At 37.5% G+C, this 20,389-nt stretch overlaps 1 protein-coding gene across 1 annotated transcript in view; it reads left to right on the top strand.

The window, feature by feature from the left end:
• Window positions 1-15,531, top strand: part of NOP14 (NOP14 nucleolar protein) — a 24,658-nt gene extending 9,127 nt beyond the window's left edge. The window contains exons 8-18 of the mRNA XM_010189150.1: window positions 349-658; window positions 1,917-2,047; window positions 2,299-2,384; window positions 3,884-4,019; window positions 5,943-6,044; window positions 6,911-7,064; window positions 11,659-11,818; window positions 12,558-12,705; window positions 13,558-13,676; window positions 14,920-15,075; window positions 15,432-15,531. Coding sequence (XP_010187452.1) covers window positions 349-658; window positions 1,917-2,047; window positions 2,299-2,384; window positions 3,884-4,019; window positions 5,943-6,044; window positions 6,911-7,064; window positions 11,659-11,818; window positions 12,558-12,705; window positions 13,558-13,676; window positions 14,920-15,075; window positions 15,432-15,531 — 1,602 coding nt within the window. The remainder of the gene's footprint in view (window positions 1-348; window positions 659-1,916; window positions 2,048-2,298; window positions 2,385-3,883; window positions 4,020-5,942; window positions 6,045-6,910; window positions 7,065-11,658; window positions 11,819-12,557; window positions 12,706-13,557; window positions 13,677-14,919; window positions 15,076-15,431) is intronic.
• Window positions 15,532-20,389: the final 4,858 nt, after the last annotated feature.

Below are 20,389 nucleotides of genomic sequence, written 5' to 3'. Positions count from 1 at the left end.
ATAATCTTCCACAATACCAAGGTCAGGATGACAGGCCTGTAGTTGCCTGGATCCTCCTTCTGGCCCTTCCTGTAGATGGGTGTCACATTGGCAAGCCTCCAGTTGTACTACCTCCTATTCTTCCAGTTTCATACAGTCCCTTGGAAATATCCTGCTATTCTTAGATCTGTATGCATGTTCTGTCCTTAAAAATCTCCTCTTCTTGCCCAGCACTGTGGACATTCACTGCTTGGTCAGGGTAGCAAGGCTAAGATCCTGTTCTTGTGTGTATTATAGTAGCTTTGCATGATGATCCAGATGAGATGCTGTCACTTTGTGTTTTAACTGGCTTATTTTCTCTACTGATAGGATGGAAAAATTAATATTGAAAATGAAGAGGAGGAGGAAAAAGATGAAGAGGAAGAGGAAGAAGAGAAAGGTGGGAAAGAAGATAATGAGAGCGAAGAAGAAAGTGAGGAAGAATCTGCTAATGAAGATGAGGAGGATGTTGCTGCAGATAGCCACTCTGATCTTGAATCTGACCTTGAGAGTGAAGAAGAAGCTGCAGAGAATAAAGAGCAAAAGAAACACAAGACAAATGAAAATGAATTGGAGAATATGGAGGAACTAGATCAGAAAATGGAAGCTGCCAAATCAGAACTTCCCTATACATTTGCTGGTAAGCAAAGGACCGATCCGGAGATCTCTGTTGTCTTCAGAGGGTTTATAACCAGTCTCTTTCTCTGCCCTGTAGGATCTTGCATATTCCTGTTCACCCATGAAGTTCTGCTTCATAATTGTCGTCTACTACTCCAAGAGTAGCCAGTAACTGCTGTTCTTAGTGATCAGCCCTACTTATGCTATTAACAGTGGGAGCCAGATCTGCTTCATCCCAGAGCTGTTTCTGCTCCTTCAAGCAGCCTTAGAATTGAAAGATAAATACTGGGGAGAAAAATGAAAATATCTGTACTCCTTTCGGAATGCCACTGACACATCCAGTCCAAAGTGCTAGTGTTTTGCATAAGGGCAGCCAGAATAGTATTCTATTATCTATACTTAAATGAGAAAAGGTCACTTTCTCTAGTGCTTGAACTCACATATTTTCAGAGAAGATGCTTAGAGAGGCAGGATTCTGAGGTTTAATCCCTATGATGTGACATTGCAGTGTTAGAGACACTCAAAAGTTTGACTGCTTTGGGGTCTGTGCCTAGTAGGAAGGAGGAGGCACGTTTCAAGTAGTATATATAACATTCATTAATATTAAGTGCATAATACATCTAACTTGTCCTAGTGTGGATTTCTGTAACAGCAGTATCTGTCACAAGATTAAACGACCTTTCAGACAACTTCCTTAAGTGCTTGCATTTTTCCATCAAAGGGAGATAACTTGCATTACACAAAGCCATTTAAATTGCATTCAGGTTTTGCTTTAATCAGAAAGCAGTCACAATAAAAAACTCAGAAAACTTAACCAGTTAAGATGTGTTCTAGCATGTGGACTTATGCAAAAGACTAAATATATGCCAGGTTTGTTTGTCTGTTTTTAATTATTTTTTGTTAGTGGCAAGGTTATTCTTTTTGTTAATATCCTTCATAGAAAGGCTAGTTAGGTATGTATTAAACAAAGCTAATTACAGTATTACGGTAAATTTATGGTTTAATGTACGCTTAACTTTAATTCTGCTTTGTGTGTCAACATGGTTGTGCTCAGCTTAGCAAATAGATTTAGATTTTCTGACTTACGTTCGTGTGTATATAATGTTACATATGCGCTGATAGGCTATTCGTGTTTATAAGGTGATTATTTAAAAGCTGTATGGTATTTTTTTCTGAATAATGACATTTTCAAATTAGAAATTTTTTAGATGTTCACTTGAATTAAGTATGTTAAGTTTGAGATTTTTTTTTTCTCATCAATTTTTGTTTTTACTTTCTAGTTCCTGAGTCCTGTGAGACATTTAAGTCTTTATTGACTGGAAGAACAGTAGACGAACAGCTTATTATATTGGAGAGAATTCAGAAATGCAATCATCCAAGCCTTGCAGTGGGAAACAAGGCAAAGTTGGAAGTATGGGAGTTTTGTTGTGTTGTTTTGTTCTAAGGTTTAAAATTAATTCTGAATTCCAGAGTAAGGTTTAGTAAGTATTGAGGAAGCAGTATAAAACATACATGTTTCTATGTTGTGAATAGCAGTAGAATCAACATACCACACTTAATTTCCTAACTTCTGTATCACTGTTCTGCTGTGCTGTTTAAGAAAATGTACAATGAAAAAAACCAAAACAAACTAATAATTTTAGCATACTATTTTTCTTGCAGAAATTGGTTGGCTTCCTTCTGGAGTATATTGGGGACTTAGCAACTCTGGATTTACCAGAGCTCCAAACAATTGACAAACTGGTCCTGTAAGTAATAAATCCTATGGACTTCTCTGTTAGTCATAAAGAAGCAGAAAAGCTGCCTAGGGTAAAGCATTTTGCACGTTTGTTTCAAATAGTTCTGTGGGGATTGTAAGTCTGTAGGGTTAACTACAGAGGGTAACTCTCCAGCTCTGTAGTGTTATAATTGTGTTTCATGTATTGCTTGAGCTATTAACTGTACCAAGACATTTTTAAAACCGCAGAATGTAATTTTTGATCTGCAAAATGCTTTTCATGGGTAGTGGATAAATACTACCATTTTTTGACGTGGATTTCCATTCTGTGAGTTCACTCAAGGAACTGGATGAAAATGGAATTAAAGAGTGTTACAGTAAGCTTGTACAAAAGTTTCAAATAAACACTTTGCAGGAAGCTGTCAATTTGGCATTGTTGTCTTTAAACACCTGACAGGCAGTTATAGTGACAAGAGAGCAAAACTTGTCTCAGAGGTATATAGCAAAGGATGAGAGTCAGTGGTCACAGGCTGTAACAAGGGAAATTCCAGTCAGATGTTAAACAAAAAGTCTTCACAGCAAAGGTGCTGAACATTAAAACAAGTTTCTCTGAGAAGCTGTGGAATCTCCACCCTTGAAGATATATAAAACTCAACAAAGCCATGAGCAACCTGATCCAGCTTTGAAGTTTTCTATCTTCACTTTGCAGGCTAAACAACTTTCTTTCAGTGAATTATTTGTATGTGCTTTTCAGCGTATGTTTTTTATTTTATGCTTGAGTAAGTTTTAAAAAAATCTGTTATGTGCAGTTTTAGCATTCATTGCTCTGTTGCATTTGTCAGCAGGAGCACTGACCCGTTGATGCTGTCATACATGGTGAGGCTTTGTAAAAAAAAAAGTGTAAACACAGTTTGATTGTTTTCTAGAACTGAGATTTATTAATATCACTAAAGACATTTTAAACTGAAAATATTGGAATAACTCTGACCAAACAGATGGAGATAACTGACTGCATTTCCATGTAGGCACTAATCATACCAGGAGCTGACCTAATTTTGTGGAGTTTTTTCCTTGTTTTAAGTAATAAGTTTGCTAACCACATTGCTGCCTCACATGTTCTTTAACTCTGCCTAAGAGCATTTAGGGTAGTGGGCTGCCTATGTTCCAGCATACCTCAGTGCAGTAAAATGTAGAGTTAGGAGATTCAGAAAGATAAGTTTTAACTACAGCTGATGATTTGGGAGTATATTTTAAAGTTTTTATTTTTTTTGATTTAGATTTAGAAACCACTGAATCAGATTATCTCACAAGGCCTAATGGAAAACACACATCTCTACAAACTGAAAGTATTACAATAATAATCTATATACTGGGTGCTAGTTCTAAAAAAGAATTAGTTGTTTCAAGGAATTTGTCATTGTTATTATGTAGATAGAACACATGAAAACTTCCTACAGGTGCTTAAAAATCAGGTTTTTTATTAACATCAATAGTGTAACTTGATCATGACTTAACATTTCTTGTTAATAGGCCATTGTACAACCTTTGCCAGATGTTTCCTGAGGCAACCAGTGACAGTATTAAGTTTATCCTTCGAGACGCTGCACATGATATGGACGAAGTAATTGAAGTCAAGGGCCGAGCAACATTGCCAGGTTTAGACACGGTAATGAATGTGTTCTCCTAGGAAAAACTTGTGTTCTTTCCATTAGTACAGAAATGCCAGTAAATTCGAGATTACGTTCATTTTATATTTCGAAGTATGTAATGAATTATTAGCATCTGTGACTTTTTAGGTTTCTCAGTATTTTAAGTTGCCTCCCTGGAGGTAAGTTGTAACAAAAAATCCCCCACAACAACAACAAAAATCCTGAGGACCAAATAACCCCAAACAAACACACACTCCCCCCTTCTATCTTAGAAATGGAAGTGTGACTCTGTAATATTAATAAGGGGAAAACATCTTAGAATTACCACTCCAGTTTTCATAGCAGAACATTGTTACCCTAATGAAACACAAATGGGTAGTTCTAGGAAGATGTGATATATTGTCATTTGTGTTCTGATTTCTTTAATTTTGTCAAGTGCAAATGTTTAAAAAAATGCTCCATAGAAATGCACTCTCTCTTAGGTTAACAAAACTAACAATGGAATATTATTATGGGTATAAAAATACAACATTTCTTAGTATTATACACATGATAGTTGCTAAATTAATGACTTGGAAAGAATTAGCCTTCTTACATTAGTAGTATTTCAGAGTTTCAGTAGCCATGCTAAATGTGAGCAGATTCCTTTTCAGTGCGTAAGTAAATGGCTGTTAGGGAATTCAAGAATGGAGCGTATGGAAAATGAGTGTTTGTTTATTGTAGTGAAAAGTTTCAGGGACAAACCATGGGTCAGTAATCCAAAGGGAGCTAATTGTTTTCTGTCTCCCAGCTGATGACGCAGTGCTGCCTAATGGAATAATTAGACTATGTAAAGAAAATAGACTGAAGGATTTGCTTAGAAGACTCGGTTCCTAGAGCTTGGAAAATATTTATATTGAGCTCTTTTGAAGAGTCTTTATTCAGGATGTTTTGGATTTTGGAGGAAATGTATTGTAGAGGGCTTTTAACTTCTATTTTTATTTTGACACTGTCACCCTTTTGACACCAATCACACTCTGACCTTCATTCCCTTCAGTGGACTTTTTCAGGTTTCAAGCCATCATTATCTTTTAGGGTGGAATTACACCAATCTCCTATTCTCAAAGCACTCGTTTGAATGAACGTTTCTTAGACTAGTTGTGTTGGTAGACATTATATGTATTTAATCTGAAATCTGTGTTAATTAACATAATCTGAAATTAATGTAATCTGAAATTTGGACTGTGACATCTAGTAACCAAAACAGTTCAGAATAATATTTGTTTATGAAAGAAACTTCATAGAGAGAAGCGGAGCTGAAACAATAAAACTTCACTTGTGTCTGCCTTACTATGTAAATACTCACTTAGATAATTTTCAGAATTACCTCACAACTGATGTGTAACATCTGTATAGTCTTGACAGGAGGTCACTTGTAGTTCTCTAACAAGTCCCCTTCAGTAAAAGTGTACCTAATAGCTGTTTAGTTCTTTTGGGTGCAACCATTATTTGTTGATGTGTGCGAGTGCCTGAGGATACTGGTCACTGAATTGTCTGCACTGAGGACCTGTTGGAAGGTGTCACAGGTCATGTGTGGCTGCTTGCTCATTTCTTTGTGGTGTGAGAGCGTGTGATTGTGGTGGGCTGAAGGGGGTCAGATTTGCTTATGGAGCAAATGGGGTTGGAAGGCATAGTTCCTTCTTGGTTGTTCTTTCAGCTGCCTCGTTGAATTAATGCAATATTAAACCTATAATGGATATTCTGTTCTCTCATGTAACTTAAAAAGTCATCTCAATAAGTAAGTCATGTATCATACCAGATTTCTCAAAATTGTGTATTGTAGTATTTTTAGACTACTGCATGGCAGTTGCTCATTCATCAGTTACATACATGTAAAGTCTGAATATAATGAGAATAATGTCTTACTGTATTTTGCCTTACTCTGTTTTACGTACTGTCAGCTTATTTATTTGAAAATTACGTCACTGCTGTTTCCAACTTCTGACTTCTGGCATCCAGTTGTAACACCTGCTTTTATGTACATGAGTCAGCTACTTACTAAGGTATGTCTGTGGTGTTGTATCTCAGTATATAACTTCATTTCCTTGTTTCTTCCTAGGACTCCAAATACATGTGTTAGCATTAATGTATATATTGGAAATGTACTGAAAAGGCAGCTTTATGTTTGGTATAGTCACAGATAGTAATTGGAAGAAAAACTGAAGAGGAAAAAAACCCTTGCGAGTATAGTCCAACTCATGAAACCATATCTAATCATTTTTTCAGTTTGTCACAAGAACTCCCTATTAAATTACATAGGACTATCAGAGCAAACTGAATACAGTCCGAAATATTTCATTTGTGATTTCTTTTCCATATATTGCATTTGTTCCTACTTAAGAAAGATACTTACTTACAAATTAGAAGTATTTGTTTTCCTTAAAAATGGACCTAACACAATGCATTGTAATGCATTTAAAATGTGTCCTTATTTTTCTATCCAAATAGCCTGTTAATGTGTTTTGAGAGTCTTGAGCTAGTTGTTCTATTGCTGTCAGTTGTCTATGTTGCTCTGAGCCTTTTATTTCTTTTGTTCATTTCTGAAAATGGATATGGGGCATCGGAGAGCAAAAAAGTAGGACTAAAATTTAAGAACAGGTCAGATGGCAAAGCAAGGAAGCAAAAAGAACTTAGTATTTGTGGTTTAGCACCTTCTAGTGGCTAAACTAGTTCTGACAGACTTCTTACTCAATTCTGCATAAACTTTAGTGAGAGCAAGGGAAAGCCAAAGGGTGTAATTTTACGGATTTTAAATGTGTACAGTTTAGTTAATAGTTTATATTTAATATCCTCTTCTAGGGAGATCCTATATTTGTTTGTGATATATAGACTTTTAATTATTATTTTATGCCTTTTTTTTTCCTTTTAGTGCCGCATTACAACATTACAAGATGTTATTAAAGGGTTATTTATATGCTGTTTGTTCCTGGAATATGTATCTCTCTCCAGAAGATTTGTACCAGAGCTCATCAATTTTCTTCTTGGAGTACTTCACATCTCTCTACCCAAGAAACAGGCCCAGGGTGAGTTTAGAGTAAATGAGTAAGGAAGTAAAATCATTAGTATTAGTGTTTATCTTTTAAATTTCAGTAAAAATGTTTCATGCTGAATTTGTTGTTTTGAACAAAAGACCAAAATCATATGCTAGGTTAGCCATACACGACCTCAATTCTTGATCATCTATCATGAACTTGATCCTCTAGTGTTGCTGGCAGAAAGGAAAGAAATGAAGTTATTAAAGGCAGTGAAGTCATGTTGCCCACAGTGCAGTATTTTTGCAGTATTGTTCTAAACAGACTGTGATTGGACTGTGCTCTGAAATTCACAGTTCCTAATGCATTCCTGATGAGTACCCTGTAACTTCACAGTGAGGCAGCAGCCAATGCTGCAGATGCCCTCCTTCAGCTAATAGGTGTATCACTGAGACAAAGGAGGGAAGTATATCACCAAGTTGGTATTTTTACTTTTTATTTATTTGACATGGATTTGCTGTAGTGTAATAGAGGGCAGTGATCCCCACAAACAGAATTAGTCTCTGCTGTAATGTAAGTGTGTAAACTTAGCAACTTGCACAGACAACAGGGAGAATAAAACTGTCTTCAATTTGATCCATATGCTAGCAAATTATTCTTACTTGCCCTTCTTCCTCTTTCTTCAACTTTTAGATTCATTTCTAGCTTGAAAGTTATTCTAGATCTGGTGCTTTTTTGTTGACAAGTTTTGTGACAATAAGTCATTTATGAGGAGTTTTGTCAGAGTACAGTAACTAATTCATGTGTTATATCTCTGTCTAAGTCACCCCAGGTGTCACTTAGGCATGTGTGAAGAGACTCTGCAGCCAGGATATTCTCAAGTGAAAAATTCAATTATTTGTTGCAAATGTAAAAGTCATCTGGGATTTGATGAACTGCAGGCTATGTAGTAATATGCTCGTTATTCTTGATAAGACACCTGAAGAGTTTTTGTTCTCTGTGTAGTCATCAGTCTGGTAAGGAAGGTTCAGCTTCTATTGCTGCAGTATTCCAGTACATCTCCGGTAGTAGAATGGTTGTCTTGCAGCTCCTTTCTTTTTTTTCCCTTTAGGATTTTTATGCCTTTCCATGCTGGCATTGTTTTTTTTTTCTTTTGAATTCTTGAGTTACTAATGATCCGTTTCTGAACAAGCTTAGCACTGCAGTTTCACCTTTATTATCTTGTATGGCTCTACCCTACAGACTTTCTTCCAGCTGCTTCTCACAGCTTAGCAGTTTCCTCTGAAGTATGAGCCAAGGTTACACAGCTGGGCTGCGTCAGAGCTAAGCCCTGGATTCTCAGAAAACAGACAGCTGAAATCTTAGAGGGAGTTGGGAAGAGGTTATGGAGTGGGTGGGTTACATAGCACTTAAAGTATTTTCTCCTTTGTGTAATCTCTTAGGAATGTTTTGATCTACAAAGGTCTTTGGTACGCTTAAAATATAGGATTCTGCAAAATCAGATAAGAAACTATTTTAAAATATTTAGTGGTAATTGAAGATCAAGTACTAACTGTTTTTTAAAGGCCCTTTGTATTTCTGTTAATGATTTTGTACTAGTTAATTTTGCATGGTGTTGGTTTCTTTTAGCACTGAGGAGAAGCTCAATAAAAGATACCTTAGAGGCTACAGTGTTCTCTTTGAGAATTTTTTAGTTGGTATTGATGTTTTGAAGTTATCAAAGTACATGGTCATGGTTTTAAATATTAATTGTGGGAGTATTGCTGATAAATGTGATGGTTAAGCTATCAACACAGAATATTTTAAAATGAGCATGCATCCAATTCTCTGAAATGTTGGTATATTGTCACACCAAAAAAATTCTTGGGATTCAATTTTGTCAGTAAGTAGAATCAGCAAATAGAACTCTCACTGTTTTAATTTTATGGGCTTGATCCGTAAATATCTCACATGAAGAAATTATATGGAATACAACTTCATAAAAGACTGAAATACGGTCTGCTTTAGACTTAAAACCATTTATTACCTTAAAAAAGAAAAAATTAAGGTGGAAGGGGTAGGAAGGAATTGTCATTGTTGATAGCCTCAGCTATTGGAATTATTAATGAGATCTGCTATCCTCTCACAAGCGAAGCAGATAACAAAACTCCCATATCTTAGTTCCTGATCTTGTATATGCCTATGTGTGTCATAATCTCTTACAGCTTTGAGTCTGAAACCTTATGAAGAGTTATTTAAACCTACTGGTTTTCTGACTGGTCTGTAAAGAGTCATGTACAGGTTTTAGAGAATTTAAATAATCTTAACTTATAGTTTGAAAAAGTTTTGAAATAAGGAAAACCTCGAAGGAAAAAAGAAAAAAAAGTTCCAGCACAGAGGCTGCAAATTATTTTTTCCTTAGCCATGAAATTGCTCACATGCTTCTTTCATATTGGTCTATAAGTACTACTTCACAGATCAGTTTATGATCAGAAGCGCAGTGATTCTTAAGTGTTTTGTGTATGCCCTGTCCTGGTATGTATTCGGTGTTCTGTACTGTTTCAGAACTACTCAGGTGGAGTGCGAGAGGACTTTACAGCATGTATCTGAGGGCCCCTGCTGAGAGGTCACGGGAGAGGCTCAGTGATGTACTGCTGCTGTGTTTTCTCCCTGCTCCAGCTCACTGTGCTGCTTGACCACTTCCTGGTCAGAGCCTTCTACTTGTAGCTCCATAGGAAAGCCCTATTCCTGCCCTTTCCTCACAAGCATATCCAATGCTCCATCCTAAATGGCAGTTTAACTGTGCATCCTCTTTCCCCCCCAGGGCAGACATGAACCTACTTGTCTTCTCTCTCCCCATGCATAGAATCATAGAATGAATCATAGAATGGTTTGGGTGGGAAAGGAAACTAAAGATCATCTAGTTCTACCTCTCTGCCATGGGCAGTGACACCTTCCACTAGATCAGGTTGCTCAAAACCCCATCCAACCTGGCCTTGAACACTTCCAGGGAGGGGGCATCTACAACTTCCCTGGGCAACCTGTGCCAGTGCCTAACAACACTCATAGTTAAAAATTTCTCCCTAATATCTACTCTGAATCTACCCTCTTCCAGTTTGAAACCATTACCTTTCATCTTATCACTACACTTGTTGGTAGAAACCCTCCCCACATTTCCTGTAGGCCCCCTTTTAAGTACTGGAAGGCTGCTATAACGTCTCCCCAGAGCCTTCTCCTATCCAGGCTGAAGAACCCAAACTCTCAGCCTGTCTTTGTAAGAGACATGCTCCAGCCCACTGATCTTTGTGGCCCTCCTCTGGTCTCACTCCAACAGGTCTATGTCCTTATGTTGGGAGCCCCAGAGCTGGATGCAGTACCCTAGGTGAGATCTGACCAGAGTAGAGTAGAATCGCCTCCTGTGACCTGCTGGCCATGCTTCTTTTGCTGCAGCCCAGGATGCATTTGGCTTTCTGGGCTGCTAGTGCAGATAGCCAGCTCATACTCAGTTTTTCATCCACCAGTATCCCAAGGTCCTCCACAGTGCTGTTCTCAATCCATTCTCCACCTGCCAGCATTTGTGTTTGGGATTGCCCTGACCCATGTGCAGGACTTGCACTTGGCCTTGTTGAACTTCATGAGGTTTGCACAGGCCCACCTCTCAAGTCTGTCAAGGTCCCTCTGTATGGCATCCTTTCCCTCGAGTATCAGACACACCACACAGCTTGGTGTCATCCACAAACTTGCTGAGGGTGCGCTCAATCCCATTGTCCATGTTGCCAACAAAGATGTTAAATAATACTGGTCCTGATACCAACCCCTGAGAGACCCCACGCATCACTAGGCTCCACCTGGATACTGAGCTGTTGACTGCACTCTTTGAGTGCCACCCTCCAACCAATTCCCTATCCACCAAGTAGTCCACCCATCGAATCCCCATCTCTCCAGTTTGTAGACAAGGGTGTCATGTGTGCCAGTACCAAATGCTTTGTGCAAGTCCAGATTATGTCAGTCACTCTTCCTTTATACGCGGGTGCTGTAACCCTGTCTTAGAAGGCCACCAAATTTGTCATGCACAGTTTGCCCTTAGTGAATCCACGTTGTCAGTCACCAATCACCTCCTTATTTTCCATGTGCCTTAGTATAGTATCCATGCTCCATGATCTTGCTGGGCATGGAGATGAGACTGACCAGCCTGTAGTTCCCCGAGTCTTCCTTTTTTTCCTTTCGAAAAATAGGGGTTATGTTTCTCCTATTCTGGTCACTAGGAACTTCACCATTCTGCCACAACTTTTCAAATGGGATGAAAAGTGGCTTAGCAACTTTGTCTGTTAGTTCCCTCAGGACCTTTGGATGCATCTAATCAGATCCCATGGACTTGTGTACATTCAGGTTCCTTAGATGGTCTCGAACCTGATCTTCTGTGGTGTACCGTACTTCATTCTCCCAGCCCCTGCCTTTGGATTCTGTGAATTGGGCAGTGTGGCTGGAGCACTTACCTATGACTGTACCAGTGTTTTCTGTTACTTTAGAAAAATGGAATACTGATTTAGTGTTTTTTAAGGCAGTACGATTAAAAATGTAAAAAGAGTTGTTGCCTTTTCTTCCTTCAGAATGAATGCTTAATGAAGAATGTTTAATGATTATTGTTCTTTTTTTTTTTTTTTAGGCTATACTGTAGTGCATCCATTTACACCAGTGGGGAAGAATTTAGAACTGCTTTTGGTCTGTGATAAGAAGGATCTGGAAAGTTGGCAGAAGCAAAATCTACCATTAAGTGTTGTGACTAGATTAAAGGAAGCCAGCAAAACAGAAATAAATCATATCAGGTACATAAGGAATGTGAACAGAAGAAATCCTAAGTAGACTATCTTTTGGGTAATCTCAGTGGCAGCACTCCTTAGGAGTAAAAATAGTAGTGAGATGTTATGCTTTGTTTTTATATTACTACCCTGTAGCATATGAAATTGCTGATCTCTTGCTAGAACGTTATGCAGAGCACTTGTTGGGGTGCTCAGCCCTTACAGCTGTCAAGCTCTTCAGAAGCAAATAACTGTATTTACATACAAACACTGAATTTAGGGAAGATAACAAACATATTCATTAACCATTCTTAGCCTTGTTTTTCACCTTGTGCATGTGTAACAATATAACTAATTTCAGAGATGAGTAAGCATTTTGTTTCAAAGTTCAAAAAGATACCCAAAACCAAAATAACTTAATTTTGTTTCAAAAAAGTTTTAGAACTTCAGAGCCAGTACCAGAACACTTTTAGAACCAGTAGGAAAACTTCTCACTCTCTGGAAGCGACGGAGACACAATACTGGCTTGTGCTCTGTGCACTGACATAAGGATTTGTTGCTAATTATTTCTTGGGTATTTGTTTATAGTAGGACAGTGAAAGTTTTAGTCTGAAGTAACAACTAGAAACAGCCTTGTAACTGGTTCTGTCAGGCAGTCTTAATAATAGACACTGTTAATGCTCCCAGATTTAATTAGTTTGATTAATTTTATATGAAACTACAGTTTTTGCAAGTGAAAGTGTTAAATTCTTTTGCACACTAACAGGTTATCGTGTTTAGCCCTGTGTTTTGACCTTATTAAAAAATGCGCAGCTCTGTATGAGTCTTTACCGTCATTCCACGAAATAATGCATCCTGTCAGAGTTCTACTTACACAACATGTGCCAGTGAATGAATATCCTGAACAAATGCAGGTATGTGTTCCTCCAGAATGAAATAATTTATATTATTTTTTTTTTTAATAAATTCTGTGCCATTGTTTAGCCCAGCAAGCAGCTAAACACCATGATAGCTGGGCTAAACCACGAGATTCTGTGACCTTCATCTGTGCTTAAACCAAGTATAAGCATCAGTGAGATATTTTTCAAGGGCCAGGCATTTGCCTTTTGTGCATTTCAAAAAATCATAGTGATGTTTCTGTGGAAAAACAGCACAGGATGTTTAGAAAATATATTTTTTCACTGTGTATCTTATCTTCCCCCTCTAAGTGAAGATAATAGAACTTAACTTGTAATAATGTAATATTCCATGAATTATTTATAAGAATAGTAGTCAGTCATCCAGTTGCTCTTGTACTTTTGTAATGAATCAGTAAGACCTCTTCTGAATGTAGTAGAATTGTTCTCTCCTCAAAGAAACATCATGAAATACTGTTAGAGAACAAGATTTTGTAACATAAGTGGTGCAGAACAGCCTATGTTTTTTGCCATCAAAATAACCAGTCATGCTTAAAATGACCCTGAAAGACAGAGTCTGAGTTAAAATGGCTTTAGTCTTGTTTCTTCCTATGTTGGGTTGAAACTACCTGCAGACCTTTCTTATTGTCCACGATACCATCTTAATAGATTCCCAAATGTGTTTAAAAATTATCTAGCCAGGAAGGCTTACAGCATTTCAGTGTTGGCAACGTCCTAATGCATGGCAGTGATTTTAGACAGAAAAAGAACACATGGGGAGAATAGTACCGATGATTCAATTTACAGTAGTTTGTGAACTGTGGTGTCTTGGATGTCCATTTAAAATTGTCATTTGATTTGCAATTTCAGGAATGGTATCACAGTGCTCTGAAAGAGCTGGAGAACAAAGTAAAACACTATACCCCACTCATATGTGAGAAAAAGAAGCCAGTGCCTTTGAAACAGTACACACCTAAAATTGTGAAAGTGTAAGTAAAGCAATACTTTCTTAACATTTAAACCCAATTTTTTGCATAATGTTAATGTTAAGGCAAGCTAGAAGGATTTGGAAAGCAGGACATAAAGCAGATAACTTTATTTTGTTAGATTTTGTGCACAAATAAGACGAGACCAGCTACGTGAGTAGGAGGGAGAGAAAAAGGAAGAAGGAATTATAAGAAATAAAGATTATCTTGTGGGAAAAGTAGCACTGGGACTCTTGCCCATATAATCAATTTCAAATTGAGAAATTTCAAGATGAAAAGAGGTGGTGGTTGTTATCTAGTCAGGGGCTTTACCGAATGCTCTGTCAAGCCCTCAAGTCTGAAGAGCAACAGTGAGTAGTTCATATCTATATGAACTATATGAAGGTAAGGATGGATGGTGAAAGTACTGAGGGATGCTTCACTGTACAAAAGATAAGGGAGACTATTCCTAGACTCTGCATTACAGATCATAACAAATAATCAGATTAAGCATTCCTTTAAGCATACTGAGTTGCCCCATTCCTCTCCTGCAACCAAGCAGCTTTCTACCTTCCAACAGTAGTAATGACAGAACACTTGGGAGGTTTTTTTCACCTTTTTTACAGAGTTTGCAATGACCATGTGTGTTTTTGTATTGTGTTTTGGAATTACATTTTAATAACACAAGTTTGTTATAACAATTACATTTGGAATTACATTTTAATAACACAAGTTTGAATAACAGAATTCTGATTCAGGTAGTCTGCCTTATATTGGCTGCTGACTTATTTACCCATGCCGGTTATCTACCAGGACATAAACTGCCTTATTTATTCTAGTAATTGAAGAAGACAGCTTTCGTCTGCCATATGCATTTAGCCCCAAGTAACTGATCAGACTTCCTGTAGAATTCATCTGCAGAGAAAGTCTGTAAAAACTTAAAATATTATTGGGAGATTCCATCTTTCTCCAAGTGTCTCTCCTTCTTCCGCTCTAGCTTTTTCAGTCTGTTCAAAATGCAGGCTGCATAGAGGGGGTTGAAGTGTAAATTTGGTCTGCTTGTTGTTTGCATGATGGTGACACATAGGACGTCTGTCTGGTGAGTGTTTCTCCTGGTAGGTTCATTGGACAGCTCTTTATTTTGCAAATTTATCATACAATATGCAGGAATTAAAACACTGAGTTATACATAAACTCACTCCTTATGAACATGAAAAAGTTGGTTTTGTTCAGGTGCTTTGTGCTCACACGTGTATCCTCATTTCAGTTTAGAGTTTGGAAGAAAGCAGGGAGGCAGCAAAAAGGAGCAAGAAAGAAAGCAGTTGATTCATAGGCATAAACGTGAACTTAAAGGAGCCATTCGTGAGATTCGGAAAGACAACCAGTTTCTGGCTAGACTGCAACTTTCAGAAATCATGGAGAGGTAATGTAGACTTTGTTTCAGCATCAGTTTGGGGATTGTTCTGCTGTGTGTTCATTTTTTTGCTGTATGCTAAGCCTGACTGATAGTAACGATCAACCATACTAAACTTAAATAAATAAAATTGGACAATTTGGGGAAAAACAATATTTTTATAGGGATCATTTTAAGTGTTTTCAACTTTCAGTTTCATTTCTCTAGTTCAAGAACATGCTGAATGTTTTTATTTAAAGTGTGTGTTGGTGAAGTTTAAGAGATGGGAGGCTTTTTAGAAATTCATTACTGTCTAAATATATTTACTTATTTTCCCTAATATAATCCTTCTGAAATATTTTATATGTTAATTGTTTGTTTTACAGAGATTCTGCCAGAAAGAGAAAAGTGAAAGAACTTCTTGGTAGTCTTGCTACACAGGAAGGTGAATGGAAAGCAATGAAAAGGAAAAAAGGGAAGAATTAATTGGGACTGTCTACAGCAGGAAACTTTGTTTTTACTGCGATACAAAATACCCCAATTCTGTGGCTTCTGAACAAATTTTAATTGCATTCTTTGGATGCATTCATTTCGAGGACACATCATCAGATCTGTCTGAATAAGTGAACCATCTTACTGGAAAAATCCACCAGTTTTCATAAGGAAAATAAAAATAACACTTTTGTATGTGCTAAACTTCTGTTTATTCTAATAATAGAGAATATTTGGTTGAATAAGCAGAATTCTTAGGTGTGTGTGACCGGGTTTTAATCTAGTTTGAATTACATGCACGCAAAAAAATTGCACAGCAGGAACCTTTTGTTATATTTTTTAATACTGAATAATTACAGGCAGCTCTCATAGTGGTAGTATATTTGCAATTTAAGCAGTAACATTTTAATTAGTCTGCAGCATTGGGACATTCTGATTCATGTATTCAGTGAAGTAATGGAATTGGCTTTCAAGTAGAAGTCCTTTGTTAAAGCTGTACGTCCATTCATCTCTCCACTAAGTTTTGAATTGAGCACAGCTCTGAAATTCTTAATAATCTCGGGTGGTTAACTAGAATTCCTCAGTGTATTTTTAACTCTCAGAATTCAATGGACACTGAACTCCCACTTATTTTATCATGTATGTCTAATTACTGATAATTGCCCAGCATGACTTTGGAAAACATCTGCTCTTCAAATAGAGCAAATAATTACTCCTAATGATTTTTTAAAAATATATACTCTATTTGTGAAGAAACATTGCGATGAGGCAAAGTGAATCACTGTTACTTAAAGGTGCTCGTCTGAACTAGGTTCGTTCACTGTTCAGGTATTCACTGTAATCTGCCTATTTGATAAGTTCAGTGACAGTTGTTACACATTGAAGAAAACTGTAGTATTTTCTTGGAAAACTCATGAAAATGAAATCCCCTTTCACAGTAACGGTCCAATCTCAGTCTAAAGAACAAACTAGAAAGAAGATCCTATAAAGAATGGACTAATGGCTGTGATTCTTTACAAAAACAAACAAAACCTCCAAACCACTTCTACTTTCAAACACTGTTCCTAGATCTGATCTCTTGTGTTTTGGCCAACAGGTAACTCAGACCTGGTAATGCTTGCTTACTGTTCATGAGGAAAGACTTAAATGCTGTCAGTAAATCTGATTTAACAGTTAGGCCTGATTGAGTCAGCCTGGCTTTGAATGTTTTCTTTGTTGTTTTGTTTTCAAATGAGACTTGTAATGGAAGCAGGACTAAAACTAGGAGGGGATTTACATTTAAACTCTAATGACAAAACTACCTTTGTAAGGTAAGTCTTGTTAAAGGTTTATCTCTGTATGTTTCTTAAGAGAGGAGCACTTTACTTGAAGAAAGGGGCTTTTATTGAAACTCGGTGGGACTGTAGCAATGCAGGTAATGTGCAATTATCATCAGCTTCTTTTGGCTTGCAAAAGCAGTTGTATTAAGTGTTAAAATAGGTTGGATAGTAAGTACACTAGGGGAGGTACTTGTATCACATAAAAATCAGTAAGATTTCTGTGTCTGAAATCCATACACACTTCTGAAAACAAATATATTTTCAGTTAACTTTTCCAAAATCAGTAAAGCCATCTTCTGAAACTTCAAAGGGATCTTGGAAGATTACCAGATTCTGGTTTGTTTCCATTTGGCACAGTGTGGATTTTTTTTTCTTTTTTAAAAGATAGTATTTTAATGAAACTTTCTATATAGTTCAAGCCAAGAACTTAAGACTGAAGTAATGAGGAAGGAGATAACTTCCTATGTCATGCTGCTGATCAGCACTTTCAGTTTGGCGTTTTAGTCCCAGTGTATTTCTACTTTGCATAAATAAACTATCAAAAAAAGTAGTATTATTTATTTATCTAACTTCATTTTTCCACCAGCAAGTAGCTTCAGAGGATTTACGCAGCAGGTTATTAGAATTACAGAGAGGCAGATGGCTGCACTTTGATCCTGGGGCAGTGACTTTTGTTACCACTTGCAGTTTATTCCTCAGTAAGGGAGGTAAGAAGGAAATAGGGGAGACACACAACTAAGGTGAGATGACAGTGTTTGTGGGATATCTTTTGGGACAAGAGAATTAAAAGGGATATCTTGCAGTGCTGATGAACGAAGATAAAGGACAGGGAAATGTCAGATGATAAACTTACATGTCAGTTTTAGAATGCCAGACTGGAAGTAGCTGTGTTTGAAATCATGCTGAATAAAAATCAGTGTATGCTTTTTTACTAATTGTATTGTTCGTATTTAAAATTAAGTGCAATACTATAAACTTGGGACTAATGGTGATGCTTAACATGTAGTATTTTACATGACTAGGAAAGCAGAACCACCTAGTCTTGCCTCAGCTTAATAATATGGTCCGACAGTTTTGCCATTGCCTAGCTCCTATGGAAGGTGATGCACGGATGTCATAGAAGGTGGTAGGAAGGTCTGGTCATTTGGATTACAAAGTGCTTAGACAAGCTTGAGAGTCAGCAAACCCTTTCTTACGGAGTTTCTTAAACACAGTCACATCTACCAATTAATCTCCTGTCTCTGTGTTGCTCTTAAACCAGGAATTGTTGTAACAGGCCTTCTGACACATCTGTTAGCTATTATAAATCTGTTGTTAATTAGCCAAAAAAGAAACTATTCTGTAACTACAATCAAGTCATCAGACACAAAAAAGGAAAATTACCATTTTGCCTTCAGTTCAGGTAATTAATCTGTCAACATCAGCTGCCCCAGAGAATAGCTACTCTGAATATGAATATTGTAAAGAACAGGGTGAGAATAAAACTGTTCAACTAGAAATTGCATCAGTTACCTCATTTATGATAGCATGAAAAGCTTCCTCATTAGTTTCGTCTTTTAGTTGTCCACTGAAAGCTGGAATGCAGTTTGATATTCTCAGTCATGCCTTGCAGACGTTAGCATCTCCCATGGTGTAACCATATTGTCTGTAAGCCATCACTTCCTGCCATCAGCTTCTGCTGTATAAAGGTGCTGAGGCTGCTCCTGAGCTCAGCAGGTACAGTTTATTGTGAACCAAAACCAGAGCTCTGTTGGGCAGAGGCTGGTGTCTCCATTACTGAAGCCTGTTCAGCCATAGAAACTGGTGGGGCTGCTTTCCTCTTCACATGCCTTCTAGGCATTTGGAAGAGGTAAGCAAAAGCTATGAGATAAAACATTTGGCAGCTTTATCATAACTGAGACTGTAAGGTGTTATATTCAGGGGGCCAAAACCGTCCCACAAATGTGCTCCTTTTGATCTCCCAAGTTAGTCACCTATGCTAGACAGGTACATTCTTACTCCTGGATGTATTGGCTATGCCATCTTGCATAGTTAAAATGACTCGCTATTTGTAAGGGTTTGGTTTTTGGGGGTTGGTTTGGGTTTTTTTCAGTTATTTAGGTCTGGAGTGGATAGCTAAAATTTTCCGTGCAATCTGAACACCAGCTAAGTATAAAATAGTAAGATGAAGACCCTGTATGGCATTAAATTCTTTAAAATATTGATGTTAGGGTTAATACTACTGCTCTTTAGTGACAGAGCAAGGAAGTAAAAGCCAGAGTGGAAGAAATGTTACTTGAGTGGAAAACCAAGACTGCCATTAAAAAGTCAGCATTAATAAATGAAGTCTAAAAAAAAAAATTAAGTTATTATCTATCAGACCTGCAATGTTTTGGACTGGTCTTCCACTAGGAGGGGGTGGGCAATAACCTATCTAGTTCTAGAAACAGTGTGATGTGTTTACATGCAGGATTGTATGACATGGCTGACTGCAGTAACAGGACTGGGCTCAGTGATCTGCAAAGCTTTAGGCTGGTAGGTTCAGCAACAGGAAGAACTGGGTTGGGTTTTTTTTAATTATTATTTTTTAAAAAAATTATCTGAATTCAGATGGTGCCTGGTCAGTTATATACAGTGATTCAGAGCCAGAAGAGTGTATCTATATATATTTTCCAGACATTACATGATTATTCATGCTTACTCTGGAGCACCTCAAAGCAGAAGCATGCCTCCAAGTCAGCAGTGAGCCTTGCATAGTTGTTCAGTTTTCAGAGTATGTACCATGCCTACCAAATTCTTATCCTCACACAAAACTGAGTAGGTAAAATGGTCAGGCAAACATGAGACTGGCAGCTTGCTATTTAAACTAACTGGCACATTAATCCTGATGTTACACTTAGATAAGCTCCTCCAAATCTAATTGCTTGGGGAATCCATGACAGATGTCGCTGTTGAGTGAAGGGTTCTCATCCAAGTATTAGTAACTATAAATTCACACCACCGACAAGACTGTGGTACCTTGGAGGGAACCAGAAGTCTGTTAAACACCTGTGTGGATTTGCTTTAAACACTTTGGCAGACTTTGTGTATTTAAGACTATGAAGATACATGTGCTTAGTTCACTTGTAACCATATACTCCTATTTTAATTAGGCAACTTGGACACCAGATGTGACTGGGGAAGAGAGCAATGCTAGGTGATGCTAGCAATATCAAATCTATTCACGTTCTCTGTGCCATAAGACTGTTTCAAGGGAGCCGTTTTGTTTTAGGAACAGAATTACATCTTCCACAACTACCTTTTTTCTGTCAGATACCAGGAAATCTCCATTTATCAAAACCACAGCCAACTGCTGCTGTAACGTGGCTATGTAGTAACCAATGAAAGAACTTCCCTTTCGGAACAAGTGTGTTTTCACTAAAAAAATCTTAAATGTGAGAAGGAACGGCAATGGTTTGAGGTATGAGAAACCCAGTTAAATTGCTAAACTGTTTAGTTACGAGGACCGAGGCTGCCTTGACAAGACACATCCCTCGGTCTGGGATTTAAATCCC

Source organism: Mesitornis unicolor, unplaced genomic scaffold (genome assembly GCF_000695765.1).
Source record: "Mesitornis unicolor isolate BGI_N332 unplaced genomic scaffold, ASM69576v1 scaffold12237, whole genome shotgun sequence".
Classification (NCBI taxonomy): domain Eukaryota; kingdom Metazoa; phylum Chordata; class Aves; order Mesitornithiformes; family Mesitornithidae; genus Mesitornis; species Mesitornis unicolor.
Note: the sequence above shows the minus strand (reverse complement) of the source record. Positions and strands in the feature narration are given on the sequence as shown.